At 46.3% G+C, this 17,757-nt stretch overlaps 1 protein-coding gene across 2 annotated transcripts in view; it reads right to left on the bottom strand.

Annotated features, from left to right (window-relative positions):
- Window positions 1–17,757, bottom strand: part of FAM219A (family with sequence similarity 219 member A) — a 103,124-nt gene that overhangs the window by 7,354 nt on the left and 78,013 nt on the right. For both annotated transcript variants that reach the window (XM_043987591.1, XM_043987584.1), the window contains exons 2-4: window positions 12,717–12,816; window positions 2,516–2,618; window positions 1,992–2,072 (exon numbers count right to left, since the gene is read on the bottom strand). In XM_043987591.1, the coding sequence (XP_043843526.1) occupies window positions 1,992–2,072; window positions 2,516–2,618; window positions 12,717–12,816 (284 nt within the window). The remainder of the gene's footprint in view (window positions 1–1,991; window positions 2,073–2,515; window positions 2,619–12,716; window positions 12,817–17,757) is intronic.

Genomic DNA, 17,757 nt, shown 5'->3' with positions numbered 1-17,757 from the left:
TAAAAAATGAATATTAATTTTTTACATGTAATCAGAAAAAATTAAAATATTTAATTAAAAAAGGACAGTGGGACCCATGGGCAGGCTCTCTTATTATTGGTTAAAATCATCTACTATTATTACTGTTGGTGTAAAATATTTTGCTATCGCAAAACTGTACTAGTAGGATTCTAGGGGAAAAATCATGAAATAAGGTGATTGGACTACATGATTTCTAAGTAGGGCACTCAGACAAATAGGGCAATGTTGATACTATTGTGTCAAATTTAATATAAACTTTTAGAAAATCAGGCTTTAGGCAATAGAGTGTTCAGCTTTAATACTATATGACGCGAAAGACATCCCCATTTCCCTGGGGTCAGGCAGTCACTGAGGTACGTGCCAGAGAGAACATGAAAAAGTGAGGAAGGAGGGAATTGTTAGCTTGAACCTGGAAAGCATGAAGTCTTGGAGCTCAGGATCTGTCAATCATCTCTGCTGTCCAAAAAAAACAGCTGTCATTTGTACAGTGTTTTATATACATGATCTCACTTGATCCTCGGAACTATACTGATATGAGAACTGCATGTATTATTCCCATTAAAGAGATGGGGAAACTGAGGCTTAGAGAATTTAAGTGACCTGCCCATGGTCACACAGCCAGCAACTATCAAAAGCTGGATTCCAAGGTAGATCTTGCTGATGCCAAGCTCAGTGCTCTATTCCCTCTCCTAAGCAACTGCTCCAAATGAGGGGAGAGCTAGGGGATAGGAAACAGGAATTTAGAAAGGAAACCAAAAGTCTGAGGAGGGTGAGACTGTGAATAGGAAGATGTTTGTTTCTGGCCCTGGTGGGGAAGGAGGGAAGGGAACTTTGGCAGGCAAACAGGACAAGGAGAAGCTGCCATCTGCTATTGAAGTACAGAATCAAAGGACCTGGGTTCAAATCCTTCCCCTGCCTTTCTGACTGTGAGAAAAATCACATGACTGTGATAGGCCTCAGTTTTCTTTTCTGTAAAATGAGGGGGTTGCACTAGATGACCTCTAAGAGCCCTTCCCACTATAAGTCAATGATCCTACAATCCTATGAAACCACATGGTTGCTAGTAAGACTACGTCCCGAAGCTAGCTTGGAGCAGGCAGCAATAACCAGTTTTGCTTCAGAGACAAGCAGAAATGGCCTGAATAACCAGCCGGCGACACACTTCAGATGAAGTGACTAGAACAGGGAAGAAGAGTTCTAGCTTGTATTTGATTCTGGCTGTTCTTCCATCTAAGATTTTATCTAGAATTTGGTCTCATGCTTTCTGTGATTGACAGAGGTGTTCCCTTCTGTTACTGTAACCATCCCTCCTCCTACAAGGCTGACAGCCATGGGAAGATGGCTTTCTCTCTCCATAGTGAGGGGAGGGTAATACTTCCAGGCCCTGGATGCTTTCCTCGGAGAATGAAGGGATGTAACTACAAAGTTCGTACATGGTGGCCTTAAGCCCAGGGGGAAAATCTTGGGACCAATCTCCTTTTGCGGGAGATTATCAGCAATGGCAGGAGTTCCAGGGTCCGCAGCCAGAAGGAGCTGAGATGAGCAAGGTTAACAGTGTAGGGCTTAAAACCCAAGAACATATTTTTGGGAGCTAGGTAAGAAAGCATCTTTCTCACCCAGGAGGCCAGGCCCCAGGGGAGGCTCTTGGGACTAAGGTGACTGCACAGTGTATAACAATGGCTCAGGATACAGTCAATTCCCCAGTGCCTAGCAAGGTGCCTTGCATAGAACATGCACTTAATAAACATCTTTTGAATTAAATCCCAGGACCAAGGGGGTCCACACCCAGGGAGGACTAGAAGTCAGTTCTGGATAGCTGAAAGAGCTGATCTCTTCCTACCTAGAGATTTTTTCTCCCCTTTGTCCACTTCTCTCTCCTTCCCTCCCCCTCCCTACCTCTCTCACACGCACACGCCCCCCCATTTATTTATTTTGGGTTCAGGCCCATCCTCTGTCCCAGGCTTCCATACCTGTCTGTGTCAAGGGCCACCAATGGCTTCTCATCTGGACTCTGGTCAAGTGAAGAATATCCTTTGTTGGGGACAACCAGCCTGGATAGAACACAACAGAGGGGTCATGGTGGCGGGCCCTTTTCCTTTTTTTGCCTGTCTCCTCTGGGCATCACGCTAGGGAAGTCTAAGTTTTCCTTTCCATCCCAAAGGGAACAAGTGGCACGCTGATCTCTGGACGTAGCGGTCTGTGCCAGGTACTCGCATACAGCAGGGGCCCAGGTAGCAAGGGCATTGTGTCAAGTTTACAAGGAGGACAGGGCACATCAAGGACAGAAACCTTTGCCTCTTGGTTAAGTGAAGACTTGTCTTCCTGGCTAAGCCTGGCCGCAGGAGGGCTCACTGCCCCCAAATCCCTACCAACTGCAGGGCCACCATCTGCTTGCTCTCCCACAAGTCCCAGCCCCTTCTTCTAGAAGAATAAAGATGCCCTGAGGGTGATCTGAGTGAGAGAGGTGGGGACAGAGAAGAAGACCGAACTTTACCTTGTTCGTGCCATCACGTTGTTCTTCTTGGGCTGCTGGTTGACCGGACTGCCCATATTGCCATTTTTCAAGGAACCCTTCCGAGCGAGTTCTCGCTGTTTCTCTGCAGAGGGAACATGGTTACTGTGAGGTTGAGGCTGACAGCTTCATGGCACCCCGGGCCCTGACAGTGACAATGGCAGCCTGCACTGACGAGGGGAGGAAGCTGCCTCTCCTTGTCCTTCTCTCCCACTCTGAGGGGCCACATATCCTACCACACCACTGAAAAGGAAGCTCCAACCTCCACTTTTCTAAAGCAGCTGAGTCCTAGGGCCTGATTCAAATCCTAAGAAGCAGGCCCCTCCCTCTGACCTGCCTCGCTGACTCCTATAAAGAAGACATAAACATCCCACCCCTGCAGAAACTGGGGGTCCCCTAGTCCTCCCGGGAATAGGCCTCCTCTTCCTCTCTTCCTCATGCCCTACTCCCGAGTCTCCAAGATCTCTTTGGACTTCAGGATTCTTTGCTTTTGTCTGCCCACTGGTAGGCAATTCTGCCTTCACGTTAATGCTTGTGACAGCCTGGACCACTCTGGGCACAGAAGCATTTTCCTCACCTGAGCTAGCAAGAATCAATTCACTCTTTTTGATGGCTTCTGATATACTGATAAATGGAACAAAAGAGCTAAGAGGGACCTTAGGGACCATCTAGTTCAAGCTTATCATTTCATACACGAGAAAATTGGGGCCTAGAAGGGGGAAATAACGTGACTTCAGCTGAGCTGCACCCTGCTTGGCAGAGCCAGCTCTCTTCAAATCTCCAGAGCCTCGGAGGCCTCTGTCCAGCTGCTGAAGGCAGTTCTCCACCTACTCCTCATTCCAATCTGTTCCTATCGACTTCAACCTTAGTCATTGGCTGAGTTTCTGCCAGTCTTGTTCTTTTGCTTTTCCTACCACAAAATCTTTTTTTATTCTTATTTCCTCTGTTTCCTGGCTTTACAAAAAGGCTGATTTTTTTTGATGTCTCGTTTCTGGAGCCTAAAGTCAGATAGGACTCCTCTGTTTACAAATAAACTAGTCATCTAAGAGATTTAGACGTAGACATTGGCCTACCAGCTACCCTGGTTCCTGGGGCCTATGCTTTGGAGTATGACCCACCATCACCTGCCCCACCTCCAAGGAAAAGTCTGTGTAGTTTGAGGTCTCCCTGCCTCTGGGCAGATCTGAGATGGCCCAGTTGGAGTGAAGTGAAAGAGAGGGGGGAAGGAAGACTGAACGGTGTCTCCAGAGGCAGATCAAATTACTGGATTTTCCTGCAAGATATTTTTTGCCCATTCATTCATCTGGCACTGACTAGGCTCCTTCGACATTTTGTGAGCTTGACAAGGACAGTTCCTGGGGTATGAAGGAGTTTATTTGGGTTATCTCCTCTTCCTGATCCCTAACCAGACAAGAAAACCAGCAAACCCAATAATGAAAAGGGTAGAAAGGGCGCTCTAGAGTTAAAGTGTATGGTGGTCATAAGATCAGAGGATCAGAGATTCAGAGCTGGAGGGACCTTATCCATGAGGTCATATCCAACTCCCTTATTTCAAAGATGAAGAAACTGAGGCCCTGAGAGGTTAAGTGATTTGCCTAGGGACTCTTCAGGAAAGGAGACTTCCCATCCATCTCTCTTCTTTTTATCTATTTGTATTCTATTGAAAAGCAAACGTATTAACTCTGTGGAATTGTTCCACAGGGTATTGGGGCCCTATGTGGAAAAGGAGTCAGTTGTCTATAGAGTAAGATGAAAGGACATGGACCCCAAGTATCTCTCCCACTGAGTGCCATGGGGTCTGAGATGTCACCATTTGAAATTAGTCATTCTTGGTATTCCTGAATATTCTAGGCTTCCTGAGTTCCCTATCATAATATAGCTATACCAGAAAGGCACCACACTTAAATTTTTTTTTTTTTGGTGGGGCAATGGGGGTTAAGTGACTTGCCCAGGGTCGCACAGCTAGTAAGTGTCAAGTGTCTGAGGCCAGATTTGAACTCAGGTCCTCCTGAATCCAGGGCTGGTGCTTTATCCACTGTGCCACCTAGCCACCCCCACACTTTAAGTCTTTACCAAGGCTTTAGTAAGGATTAACTAATCAGTCAGTTGAGAGTAAGGTCTTGGGGAAAGGAATGGAGGAATAATGCCTCAGTTGGAGGAGGTTTCTTGAAGGAAGGGAACCTAACCATTGCAGACAGCACCATTTTGCCATAGTATCCTCCTATCAGGTAAGCAGTATGGTGAGCGGCAGAATGTATGGGAGAGTAGGCAACCCTGGTGACATGTGGAAGGGGTGGCAGCTGACTGCCCCTCTGCCGCGCCTTTGCCCTCGTAGTCTTGCTAATCCCTTCTCTGTGCTGTAGTCAGTCGCTCTCCTCTTCTACCCACACCTGACCAAACAAACTTGCATTTTCATATTCAGAAAATTGGGCTGGGCCATACTAGGAAAGGAACAGATGAGGATCAAGTATAATCTTTGTCCTTTGAGGAGAGTTGTTATAATCAGATTGGGGACATAGACCTCATGCATATGGAACAATAGCGGGGACATTGATCAGACCAGCCTGGAGGATGAATGAGTGCTAGGAAATAAGATTAGAGAGGTAGAGTGGGGTTAGACTGTGATGGGTCTTGAATTAGCTTAGACTTGATGCAGTAGGCAATGGGGAGCCATTAAAGGTTCTTCAGTAGAGAAGTAATGTAATGAAAGCTAGGTTGTCAGAAACTTAATCTGGTGATGGTGTGTGTCTTAAAGCAGAGGGGAAGGAAACCAGTAATCCCTTAGTTGATTTGTGTTGATGGCTCAAATAGATGATCTTGGGCCTCACCCGTGCCTGTAAAAATACTTTGGGGATGCTCCTGAGAGCCTAGCAGTGGTGGTGGTGAGGTTGGGGGTAGGGAATACAGCCAATCAGCTCCCAATGGCCTGAAGGAGCTGTCACCAGCCCAGTAGGCGCTAGCTTAGGGGTGAAGCAAAGACTACATTCCCCCTTCTCTCATCTTATCTCCTACCCAGCTCCACCATGTGTTGACTACCTATTTTTCCTTTCTAATGAACAGCTCCCAAATAAAAAAAAAGGTTTCTTGCCAGCTGAATTTGTGGACGGTCTCCTGGGAAGGAAGCCCGGGCTGCTGCAGAAACAAATCACTGCTCTTGGGGGAAAGCTTTTCGGGAAGCTGATGGAAATGAAATTGAACCTTCTTATTCATGGCTGGAGTGAGACCAGCTCTGATCCAGGAAGGTAACGGCTGTCCCCAAAGGCCTCCTGGAAGTTCTCTGAACAGCCGCTGCTGTGTCCAGGAGACGGAGATGGATCTATATCCTAAGTCTGTCTCTACCTCCCCTTTGCTGTCTGCTCATGGGTGGCAGAGCTAGACAAGACAGACCACAAGGTCCCCTGCAGCTCTAAATCCTATGATCTCATGGGCAAAGTCAGTCACATGCATTTAGTCTTCTTTGGGGGAGAGTGGAAAACTGAGGAATTTGAAATTCAATTCAGACAGATTAAAAAACAGATGATATTTGGGGATTTTAAATATCCTTTGTAGAACTAAAATGTTTTTTTTTTGGGGGGGGGGCAATGAGGGTTAAGTGACTTGCCCAGGGTCACACAGCTAGTAAGTGTCATGTGTCTGAGGCTGGATATGAACTCAGGTCCTCCTGAATCCAGGGCCGGTGCTTTATCCACTGTGCCACCTAGCTGCCCCCAAAACTAAAGTTTTAAAAATAGAAACATATAATTTGGTTTATTCAAAAATCATTCCTTTAGTATAACTGTTGACATGTAGATGGCACAGCTTAAATTCAGGCCTTTCTTACTCCCAAGTCCAGCACCCTATCCACTTTGTTATTTAATCTCTCTCAGCCTCAGCTTCCTCACCTGTAAAATGGAAATAAAAATAGCTTCTATTTCATAAGGTGGTTTTGAAGATCAAAAGAGATGACACATGTAAAGTGCTTTGCAGATCTTAAAGTGCAAATAAATGCTTCCTGTTATTAACAATTAATTACCATCATCATAATTAGTATTATCATACATAGAGATATGGGAAGACCCAGAGAAAACAGTCTTGGGAAGGAATGGGCTATTCAGCTTCCTGGATCCAAAAAATACCTGGTTCATTCCCGGCAGGGTCCTATTTGTTCCTCCTTCTGCCAGCCCAATGCACCGCAACCCAGATGTGTGCTAGCTCTTTCACATCTGGGGTCACTATTAATTGTAATTTCAGAGGCTGAAGGAAGACCCTCCCCTCTTCCCCCAAATGAAACTGGGGCCTGAAATCTCTGTGGCAGGAGGGTAACGGCTTGCACAGTTAGGGAGAAGAGTTAAAGTGCCAAATCTTCCATAGGAGGAAAACAGGAACCAGCATTTGTTCTAAGGAATAAAATGAAAACTATCAAGTCAAGTCCTTCCATGACAACACTGTTTATGGGATCATAGTTTTAGAACTTGAAGGAGCCTCAGAGGACACTTCAGTCCAATTCCCTCATTTTATAGATATGGAGAAATAGAGGTTAAGTGATTTGCCCATGGTCACACAGCTAGTGTCTTAGGCAGGATCTGAACTCAGTTCTTAGATTCCAAAGTCTGGTGGGGAGCAGGAAGGGAGAGGGGAGAGGGAGAGAGGAAGGGTGGGGGCAGAGATAGAGAAAGGAAGAAGAGAAGAAAGAGAAGCAGGACAGGAGAAAGGCCACAGGGTTGGATAAGCTGCCAGGAGGGTGGAAAAGTCATAGAAAGGGGAAACTGAGGTCAAGACTGACTCCTGATCCTTTGTGATTCTGTGAAGGTTGTCCAGGTCTCATCCTTCCAGATAGTCCAGATGGGGCCACAGACTCCTGCAATTGTGGGGGATGCTGGGGAGGGGCCTCTGCCACCTTAGACTGTTATACTGTAGTCCCCAATAAGAACACTAGGTGGTGATCATGGCCAGGGGAGCTCCAATGCAGGACCCACCTGCAAGAGGTTCAATCACACTGGCCTGACCTGGAGCCTCGCATCTAAATCTTAGGCAATGCTATCATATGGCCTAGACTCACAGGGCTATACATTAGAATGGAAGCTCCTTGAGACCAGGGGCTGTTTTTGCTTTTCCTTTCTATCGCCTGCATTTAACACTTAATAAGTACTTGCTGATGGATGTTGATGGTTATCACACAGATGATCTCTGGTTCATATCTGAGGTAGGGCCTGGGGTAGGGTGAGCCCATTAACCCCCCATCACCCTCCAAGAGAGCAGGAAGGTGGCCCCCAGATACAGGACGTCTCTGCCTTCTGTGAGGCCAGAGGGAGGAAAGGCATTCTCCCCAGGTGAGAGGCCAGGCTTGGCCTTGATGGTAGCCTTTGGGGGCTGTCTCCCTCCCTCGACTCTTCAACTTCAAGCATTGGTTTCTAACTATCAACAGCCTCCTCTGTCCTGACCAGTTTTCTGGGCTCCTTCCTATGTCACGTTCTTCCAAGTTCCCCATACTATTTCTCCCCTATATATTCTTCCTTTAAGGTCTTGATCAACATAGCTTCTTCCCAGAAAGCCACACCAGGAAATTAAAAGAGAGACCCCTGTATGCTCAGCTGCCTCCTGGCCAGTAGTGGTTGGTATATAAAGACCCCACCAGTGTCCTTGAACATGGCTGCCTCTCTGTAGGGGGTCACTGGAAGGGGAAAGAAAGGACTGGCCTGCTCTCCTGGCTGTGAGAACTCAAGAGAACACTTTGAGTCATTTACAGGAAGCATATCAGAAAGACACTGAGTAAGAATCCTGGGAGTGGCGGGACAAAGGGAAAGGGCAGAGGTCTTGGAGTAATTGTCCTATATCTGCCAAGATTCACCAGTTTAGAGGAAGGGGCCAGGGATTCCAGCAGGAGCTGTGTTCTGAGAGGGGTCCTATCTGGGCAGATCCTTGAGAAGAGGCAGCTTCCTTGGGAATGGGACAAGGAAAGGGGCTGTCTGTCTTATATGGACTTTGTGGGATAACCACAGTCCATTACTCCATTTGACCTCTCTGAGTTCAAGTTCAAGCCTCTGTAAAATGAGCTGATCTCTCAGGTCTTTTTTTAGCTCTCAAGTCCTATGACCCATGAAATATGACTGATTTTTTGAGGTGATGGAAACACTGTATTCATCTTTATTTTTTTGTTTCCCCTAAATAATATGTTTCCCTTAAAGGAGAAGGTACTTTAGCTAAAGGAAAACATATTGATCTGGGAGAAGTAGCAATAGCTTGCCTTGTAATTGGGCTTCCTGATGAGTGAAGCCAGGATTGTAGAATGTGAGGAAACTTGAGTCAGTAGGTCCAGGTGGGCAAATTCCCAAATCAGTTTTCCTTTTTCGAGGGCAGAAGATGCCAATCTTATCTGGGAGGCAGAGAGTATCAGGAAGGGCCAAGTTATTCTGAGGGATTTCAGGTAGCTAAGATGGCTTAGGAAGTTTAAGTAACTAAGTTGGGGACTTGGGAGCTTTTCCCTGCCCTGGTCTATTTATTATTGCTTTTGTTTTGTTTTTTTTTCCCTCACCTTGCAGATAAACTCTAGGAAAATCTGCTCTTGGGGTCTGGGGTGTGTGGCAGACCTGGAGAAGAATGGAAAGGAGTACAGATGCCACATTGGAGTTCTAGGTGTGTTGGCAGGCAGCACGAGAGATAGGAGACATCAGGGATTGGATGTGCCAAGATGCCAAGAAGGCACAAGAACCAGGAAGGCCAAGGAGACCGTGTCATGAGCTGGGGTTCAGGGCTCAGAGAAGATTCATTGAAAGGAGGGCACCCTGGGACCAGAGGAGAGGCCCACCTCAAGACTTCTGAGAAGGAGCAGATGCAGACGAAGGCTGATGGGGCCAAATGCTCTGGACAGAAAAGAGACCGTGAGAAGAGACAACCAGGCATCCAGGGGAGCATTCTGTTCTTGCGGGGGATGAGCACGCAGGGAGGGGGAGAGGGCACTGGAGTTTGGGATGTCTCCACAGTACATCCCTCACTAGGCTGGCCAGAAGGTGCTGTGGTCACACACTCTTCCATTCAGGGCAGCACAGCTGTGTGAGTGACTCCTCGGAGATCAAAGACATAGAGGCCGAGCACAGTTCTCTCATTTTACAAATGAGGAGACCGAGGAGGCCCAGAAATGGGAAACGACTTGCCAAGTGAGCTATCTTGTACTTAGAGCTATTAAGTCTTTGATCAAGTTGGGATTTGAATACAGGTCTCAGACTCTAAACAACATGTACTGGAATTCCAGTGAACCATGCTGATTCCTCCTGGGTGGGGTGGGGAGGACTTCCCAGATGGAAGAATTATGTGAGGGGGGGCAATGCTTCTAATCCTTCATAGACCAGAGCCCAAGTGACCAGGAGCAGGAAGCAGCATACCCATTAGCCAGCCCAGTGCCCCCTAGCCCATCCTCTCTGGGCTCCTTTCTTAGACAGAAAGGCCCGGGACCTGCCAGGTAAGAGAAGGAGGCTAGGCCCCAGGGGCTACTCTGTGTAGTTACTCTCTGACCAACTGCCTTGCCCACCCCCCGCCAATTTCAGCTGAGAAACAACAGCTGCTTCACCTAATTAGCATGAATTCCAGCTGGAAGAGCCAGGCCGAGAAGCAGCAGGATAGAAGGAGGGGCTGGGGGAGACAGACGGTCGAGGAATAAGCCACTGCAGGAAGCTGAGTAGAGAAGGAGATGCTAATGGGATTGATCGAGGGGCTGGACTCCCCCATCAGCCTCCAGATTCCATTTCTTATTGCAGAGGCTTCTTGGTAGCGCAGATGGAGAGAGGAGAAGAGGGGTAGAGAGAGGAAGGGCCCTGAGGAGTTAGGGAGAATACCAGGGGCTAAGGGTTCACATGGGAAGGGGATGGGGCCTAACATTCTAGGCTGGGAAAGGATGAGGCCTGAAGGGTTAGACCAGGAAGGGCCAGAATGAGAGGATGGGGCCTGAGGGGTTATTAGGCAAAAAGAGAACAGGAAGCTTTGGTCCACAGCACTTTAGAGCTGGAATGGACCTGAGAGATCATTTAGCCCAACCTCTTCATTTTACAGATGAGAAAATGAAGCCCTAGAGAAAAGTGTGGCCAGAGGATGGGAAGGAAAGAGGCAGGAGGAGCTGAAGGCAGACGCATGGAACAGGCATGTGGCTCGGGGCTGCTAACAGGCCCAGCCTAGTCCGGATGTGTTCTGTTGATACTCAAGTGGGAGCATCAAATCGAGGGACAGGCAATAGCGATTAGCGTGAGCAGCTCAGTCTTCAGCTCTGAAGCATTCTGTGCCTTGGAAGATGTCAAACTGATCTCCTGCCAGGGGAGCAGTGGTGGGACCTCACAGACCCTCCCCTCCCTATCACCCCTATTTCTCCCCTCCCAGGTGCTTTGGGAACCATGATACCTGGAACAGCTTAAGATGCTAATGCCCAAGGGGAAGATGCGTCATTCACAATTTCTCTTCCATACATTGTCTTTTTTCAATTTCCACCGCATGGATCCCAGCCCAGGCCCTTAATACTCTGTTCTTAATGCCCTATGGCAACAGCTTTTTTTTTTTTTTTTAAGTGAGGCAGTTGGGGTTAAGTGACTTGCCCAGGGTCACACAGATAGTAAGTGTTAAGTGTCTGAGGCTGGATTTGAACTCAGGTCCTCCTGACTCCAGAGCCGGTGCTCTATCCACTGCGCCACCTAGCTGCCCCCGGCAACAGCTTTTTAATTGTTTTTCCTACCCACTTCAATTCACAAACATTTTTGTTGTTCAGTCATTTTCTTCCTTCCCTCCCTCCCTCCCTCCCTCCCTCCCTCCCTTCCTTCCTTCCTTTCTTTGTTTCTTGGCAATGAGGATTAAGTGACTAGCCCAGGAGCACACAACTTCTAAGTGTCAAGTGTCTGAGGCCGGATTTGAACTCAGGTCCTCCTGAATTCAGGGCCAGTGCTTTATCTACTGCGCCACCTAGCTGCCCCCTTCAGCTGTGTCTGACTCTTCATAACCCCATTTGGGGTTTTCTTAGCAAAGATACTGGAGTGGTTTGCCATTTCCTTCTCCAGCTTATTTTACAGATGAGGAAACTGAGGCAAACAAGGTTAAGTGACTTACCCAGGGTCACACAGCTAGGAAGTGTCTGAGTGTAAACACTCATCAAGTGTCAAACATGGGCAAAGCCATTATGCTAGGCACTGGGGCTATAAAGACAAAATAGCCCTTGCCCTCAAGGGGCTTATAGTCCACTGGACACAAGTAAACATCAGGTAATTTGAGGAAGAAGAGAGCACTGAGGAGAAGCAGGAGGGGCTTCCTGTGCAGGGTGATGTCCGAGATAAGCCGTCAAGTTCATCTTGTGAATGTCTCTATGCTCCAGTCAATCCATCCTACCCCATCGGGTCTTATGTTCCTAAAACGTCCATCATGTAATTTTACTCCACAATCTTCAGTGGCTCCCCATTAAGTACAGAATCAGGTCTATTCTCCTTTACTTGGCATCCAAGGCTCTTTCTGATTGGAATCATCACCTGAGCCAGAGAACCTGGCTTTTAAATCCTGGTTCCGTTCCTTCCTAGTGTGTGACTGTGGGCAAGTCATTTATGTTCGCTGAACTCTGGTTCTCTCATCTGTAAAATCAGGGAGCGCCAGGAGGTGATTCCAAGGTACCGACTGTCTTTAAATTTATTATTCTAGCCTTCCAGCCTTAAAACTCCCATGATTTCCCCTGATACTGCCTATCTTCTATCATAACTATATAACTATATATCATAACTATAGCATAGAATATATTATTTTCTCTAGTGAATATCTGCAATAGGACAGGCTAGATTACTTCTCACTCCTGAGAGGATCCTGACATTTCTTTTCTCCCTGTCTTTGTTTCCATTTCTTCTTAGCTAGAATGACCTCTGACTTCTTCTGCTTGCCAACCTCCTACTTATCTTTTAAGGTTATTATTTTGGTGGCAGCATTTCCTGCCCAAACACTTGCCACTGTATCCAAAGAGAGGAGAATCCCTCCTTCTTCCTTATCCACCTTTTACCCCTGGAAGGTTGACCCTCTCCAGAAGGACCCTGTAATAACAGGGGGGCAAGGATAGCTTCCCAGTAACTGGCAGAGTTGTAATCTATTATAGATTAAGTCCTTGGTGTTGAGCTGCCCACTCTCCTCAGGTAAGACGAGTCCTTGGCAGTGCTGCCTATGGGGGCACAGGCAGGGTCCCCATGAGTACACTCACCCAATTTCACTTGGAGTGGGGATGGTTTGTAATTCATGGCTACAGTCTCTCCTTCCCTGGCATCACAGTCTCCGTCTGAGATGGATGCAGCTGCTGGATCCTGGGGAGAGAAAACATTTGGGAAGAGGTTGCTAAGAGCCAAATGAAAGAACTTCAATACACTGATTTCCCTTTCTGACTCAGGATCTCTTGAGGGAAAGGTTGATGGGGACTGTGACCTATTTGGCCTCACCGTTTTCCTAACTCTAGTGGGAGGAGAGAGTCTGGGCCCCATTAATCACCCTGCGATGTTCTACAATTCCTTCAAAGCCCAACTCAATTCCCATCTTCTTTATGAAACCTTCCTCAGTTATTCCACCTCAATCTCTTTCCTTTGGTCACAATATGTACCAACATATTAATATCGTGTGCTTAATACTGCCCTGGATACTTCTCTTATTATGAATGTGGAGTATGAGAGAACCGGTGGGTTGGAAAGGAGAGACCAGAGAAGACAGATAGAATGGCTAGCCCTCCTGGGCATACATATAAACCCAGACTAACAGTGTTTGAGGATAGGGTGGAAGGAAGCCCCTCAAGACCTCTCCAGTCCAGGGACAGTTCTATTTTTTCAGACATCTACTTCTTTCGTGTGCTTACTCAGGGCCAAACCTTATTATGCACCTTGTTCACTCTAAATTTCCAGGTCCCACAAGGTTAGTTACACAGGTAGAAGCTTCAAGGCCTCCTGCCTCTGGCTGGGGCCCCAGGCTACTTGGAACTTGCCCTCCAGAGCCCGCCTTCTAGCACAGATTGGATTTTGGCCGGCGGCACAGCCCAGGGTTTGGTTCTCTCAATTAATTTCTTCTTCGTGCCAGAGGGATATTGACAAGTGCAATAGGATGGAAGCAAACACTTCGTTGTCTGGCCTGGCTGGTGCGTTAACTGTGAGCACGCTCTCTCAACTGCTGCAGGGGTAACCCAGGCTTTGCTCTAGTATATAGGGAAAGGGGGGACCTGAGGTCAAGGGGAATTGGCTTCTCATCCTACTCCATCTCCAATGCTTTAGTTTTCCTACAGCTAAATGCTGATGCAAACCCAAGCAATGGGCCAGGCTGCTGCTACAAGAACACCAAAGCACAACTGTTTCCTGAACTCTGAGAGGAAGATGTTAAACCAAAGTCCTAAACACAGTGTGGCCCAACTCTATGGGCTCTATAGCCAAATCATGAATCTCGCCCTCCTAAATTAATGTTCAACCATTTAATTTGTCACAATTACTCTTCAACTTCTTCTCCCTGAAGCATTCACATCATCCCAATTATACCAGCCTCTCTCTTTATCCACGACACAAAACAATCTCCAGGAAATTCTTCCTTTTTCTTGTAAAAATTTATTTTTATGGATTTTTTTGTTTCTAAATCACATTAATTTCCAAATATATTCCTCCTCCAATTCCCTATGTGGCAAGCCATCATTCGTGTTCTTGTTGTTCAGGTCGTTTTCAGTCTTGCCCAACTCTCTGCGACCCCATTTAGGGTTTTCTTGGCAAAGATACAGGAGTGGCTTGCCATTTCCTTCTCCATCTCACTTTACAGATGAGGAAACTGAGGCAAACAAGGTTAAGTGACTTGTCTAGGGTCACATAGCTAATGAGTATCTATGGCCAGATTTGAAATCAGGAAGATGAAACTTTCTGACACTCTGTCCACTGCGCCACCTACCTGCCTTTGTAGGGATGGTTAAAAAAAACCCACAATTTAGTAAAGCCAACCAAGATATTCACCATCTGACATTTCAAATTCATAGTCCCAGACCTCTGCAAAGAATAGAAGGTTCATTTTCTCAGCCTCTCCAAGGCCAAGCTTCTTTTCCACTGTATAATTACATGACTTTCTGTTTCAACATATTGGTTATTCTTAGAATTTTTTTTTTTGTGGGGCAATGAGGGTTAAGTGACTTGTCCAGTTCTTCACCTTGACATTGCTATAGTCATTGTATTCTTGGTTCTGCTGACTTCATTTTGCATTAGTTCATGTCTTTCCATGCTTCTCTGAATTTTTCACATTCTTCTCATGTGATATTCCCTTAAATTAACGTACATTTTGTTTGGCCATTCCTTAGCTGATGGGCTTCTCTTTTGCTCACAGTTCTTCTACAACAGAAAGTGAATAGTTTAGAATATAAGGGACTCTTCTTTAATTTTGTTGAGATAAATGCCTACAAGTTCTTCCACATTTTTCATTTTCTTTTTTTTTTGGGTGAGGCAATTGGGGTTAAGTGACTTGCCCAAGTCTTGCTAGTAAGTGTCAAGTACCTGAGGCCGGATTTGAACTCAGGTCCTCCTGACTCCAGGGCCGCTCTATCCTCTGCACCACCTAGCTGCCCCCACATTTTTCAATGATGATGGCACCTGGCTTATAGCCTTCCTTTTTACCTCTTGTTTTCATTCTTGGAGAAGCAGAAAAAAAGCTGGGTTTGGAGGTGGAGGTCTTGGGTTCAAATCCTATTTCTGCCACCTGGGTGATTTTGGACAGCTGCTTCCCCTCTCTAGACTCTGGTTTCCCCAACTGTTTTCTTTTTCTTTCTTTTTTTTTTTTTTAATTTTACGGATGAGGAAATTGACTCAAATTGGGTTGTGACTTGCCTAGGGTCACACAGCTACTAAGTGTCTGAGGCCATATTTGAACTTAGGGAGAGGAATCTTCTTGACTCCAGGCCCAGAACTTTACCCACTGCTCTACCTAGTTGTCTATTCTCTAATTATAACTATAAAGATAGAATCTGGGGCAGCTAGGTGGTGCAGTGGATAGACCACTGGCCCTGGAGTCAGGAGTACCTGAGTTCAAATCTGGCTTCAGACACTTAACACTTACTAGCTGTGTGGCCCTGGGCAAGTCACTTAACCCCAATTGCCTCACTAAAAACAAAAACAAAAACAACAACAACAATGACGACGACAAAAAAGAATCTGCTGTAAACAAGTCATTAGCAAAGCCTGATTTCTTCCTTCTAATATTTTAATGAAGAATACCCCCAGTGTGTATATAGATCATTTTCCTAAAGATTGTGTAGAAATCTTCACACTACGCAAGTATGCTTTTCTTTCTTTCTTTTTTTTTTGGTGAGGCAATTGGGGTTAAGTAACTTGCTCAGGGTCACACAGCTAGTAAGAGTTAAGTGCCTGAGGCCGGATTTGAACTCAGGTCCTTCTGAATTCAGGGCCGGTGCTCTATCCACTGCACCACCTAGCTGCCCACAAGTATGCTTTCCAAAAGGCACAAGGACAAATTCAACTCTGTCAGAACTCCATCTCCTAACTCTTGTGGGTGTGAGCATGGACTCAGGCAGGCCTGCAATTGGACCCAAGTTTAAGTGCTGGCTTTGCCACATTGCCCCAGCTGTGCCTGGGTAAACCAATCACTTATTCTCTATAAGTCTCAGCATCCTCATTTGTAAAATGAGAATAACAGTGCATTGCATATCTCAGGCTATTATTATTGACCACAGAACTTAGGGAAAGAAGGGAACTTGGAGGATTCTTTGAGGAAACCTTTGTAAACTGCAAAATAACATATAAAAGTAAATGATCACTATTGTCATGGTCAGTTACCCCTGTGATGTACCACAGGTAGAGAAAATGAGGGGGGGGCAAAGTATTTCAGTGGCAAGAATGGAGGGATTGGAAATGAGGGTACAGACCCACAAACTCTGGACATACTCATATGCACAGTGGCATGCATTTCCTTTCTGTTGAATCAGGTTCAAGGAAGGGTGAGTGCCTGGGATAGAAACAATGACAACTCCCTTCTCTCCCTACACTTCACATTACACCCCTTGTGAGGGATCATAAATAACTGCCATGCTATTCTCTGAGCTCCAAAGACATTTTTTTTTTTGCAGGGCAATGAGGGTTAAGTGACTTCCCCAGGGTCACACAGCTAGTAAGTATCTGAGGCTGGATTTGAACTCAAGTCCTCCTGAATCCAGGGCTGGTGCTTTATCCATTGCTCCACCTAGCTGCCCCCCACCACCCAAGGCATTTTCTGATAGAAATCAGAAATCAGGAAATCTGGCTTCAGACCATAGTGTTCTCTACTCCGATGGGGATAACTCCTGCCAGAACTAGGAAGTTGGCAATGCCTGTCTTACCATCTCTTGTCCCAGTATCAATCCCTGCCCCACTCTCCCACCTTCTGGGAACTCATGCCCTCCCCTCTGCTCCATTAACCATCCCCACATCCCTCCCCTTCCAAGGCGGTGCTCCATCTTTTACCCAGCCCAACCAGTGGTTCCTACTGGAGTTATTGCAAAGGGTCTTCAAATCCATATGTGAATACCTAAATAAGCAAGCATACCTCCTGAACACTAAATCAAGAATAGATTTCAAACATATGTCTTCCTATTTTAAAAAAATTAATGTGATGCTGTTGTGATGCATAAAATTCAGGGTGATTTAAAAGCATTACTGAATTCAAAGGGTTTTTTTTATCATATATTTTCCTCAATCATGTGGAAGTCTATGAAATTTATTTACGTTAAAAATGGGTTCTCATACTGAAAAAGCTTAGGAACTACAGCTTTCTTCCCTATTAAACCCTGCTCTCATCCAGCTTTCAGGAAGGCTGTATATGAAAAGCTAATTCACTCAGAAGTTAATGACAGGTTAGGTCTTCATGTGCCATCCATCCATCTCAGGGGAATAAGCATTTGAAGTTCTAAAGGGAAATTTCAGGCAATCTGGTGGGCCAGTGGGGAGCCTGCAGTGCCTTTCACATTCAACTGCTCAGGCAGCTCCCTTCTCTGCCTACACTTCACAGAACTGGTCAGACAGGAGGCTGGGCTGCCCTAAATTGCAAGGGACAGTCCCCCTGCAGGTCTGAGCTCCATAATGACCTCAGCCCTGAGCCCAGTGTATCTGATGACTCAATAAGGTAGGAAACTACAAGTTCCACTGTTCCTTCTGAAAAGAGGGTGTGGGAAACCAGTGTGCTTGCTAACGGAGAATAAAAGAAACTGACCAAAATGTTGAGGAAGGAAGCCCTTTTCCCCCCTTGGTACA

Source organism: Dromiciops gliroides, chromosome 1 (assembly GCF_019393635.1).
Source record: "Dromiciops gliroides isolate mDroGli1 chromosome 1, mDroGli1.pri, whole genome shotgun sequence".
NCBI lineage: Eukaryota > Metazoa > Chordata > Mammalia > Microbiotheria > Microbiotheriidae > Dromiciops > Dromiciops gliroides.
The sequence above is the reverse complement of the archived record's forward strand: the minus strand, read 5'-3'. Positions and strand labels throughout refer to the sequence as shown.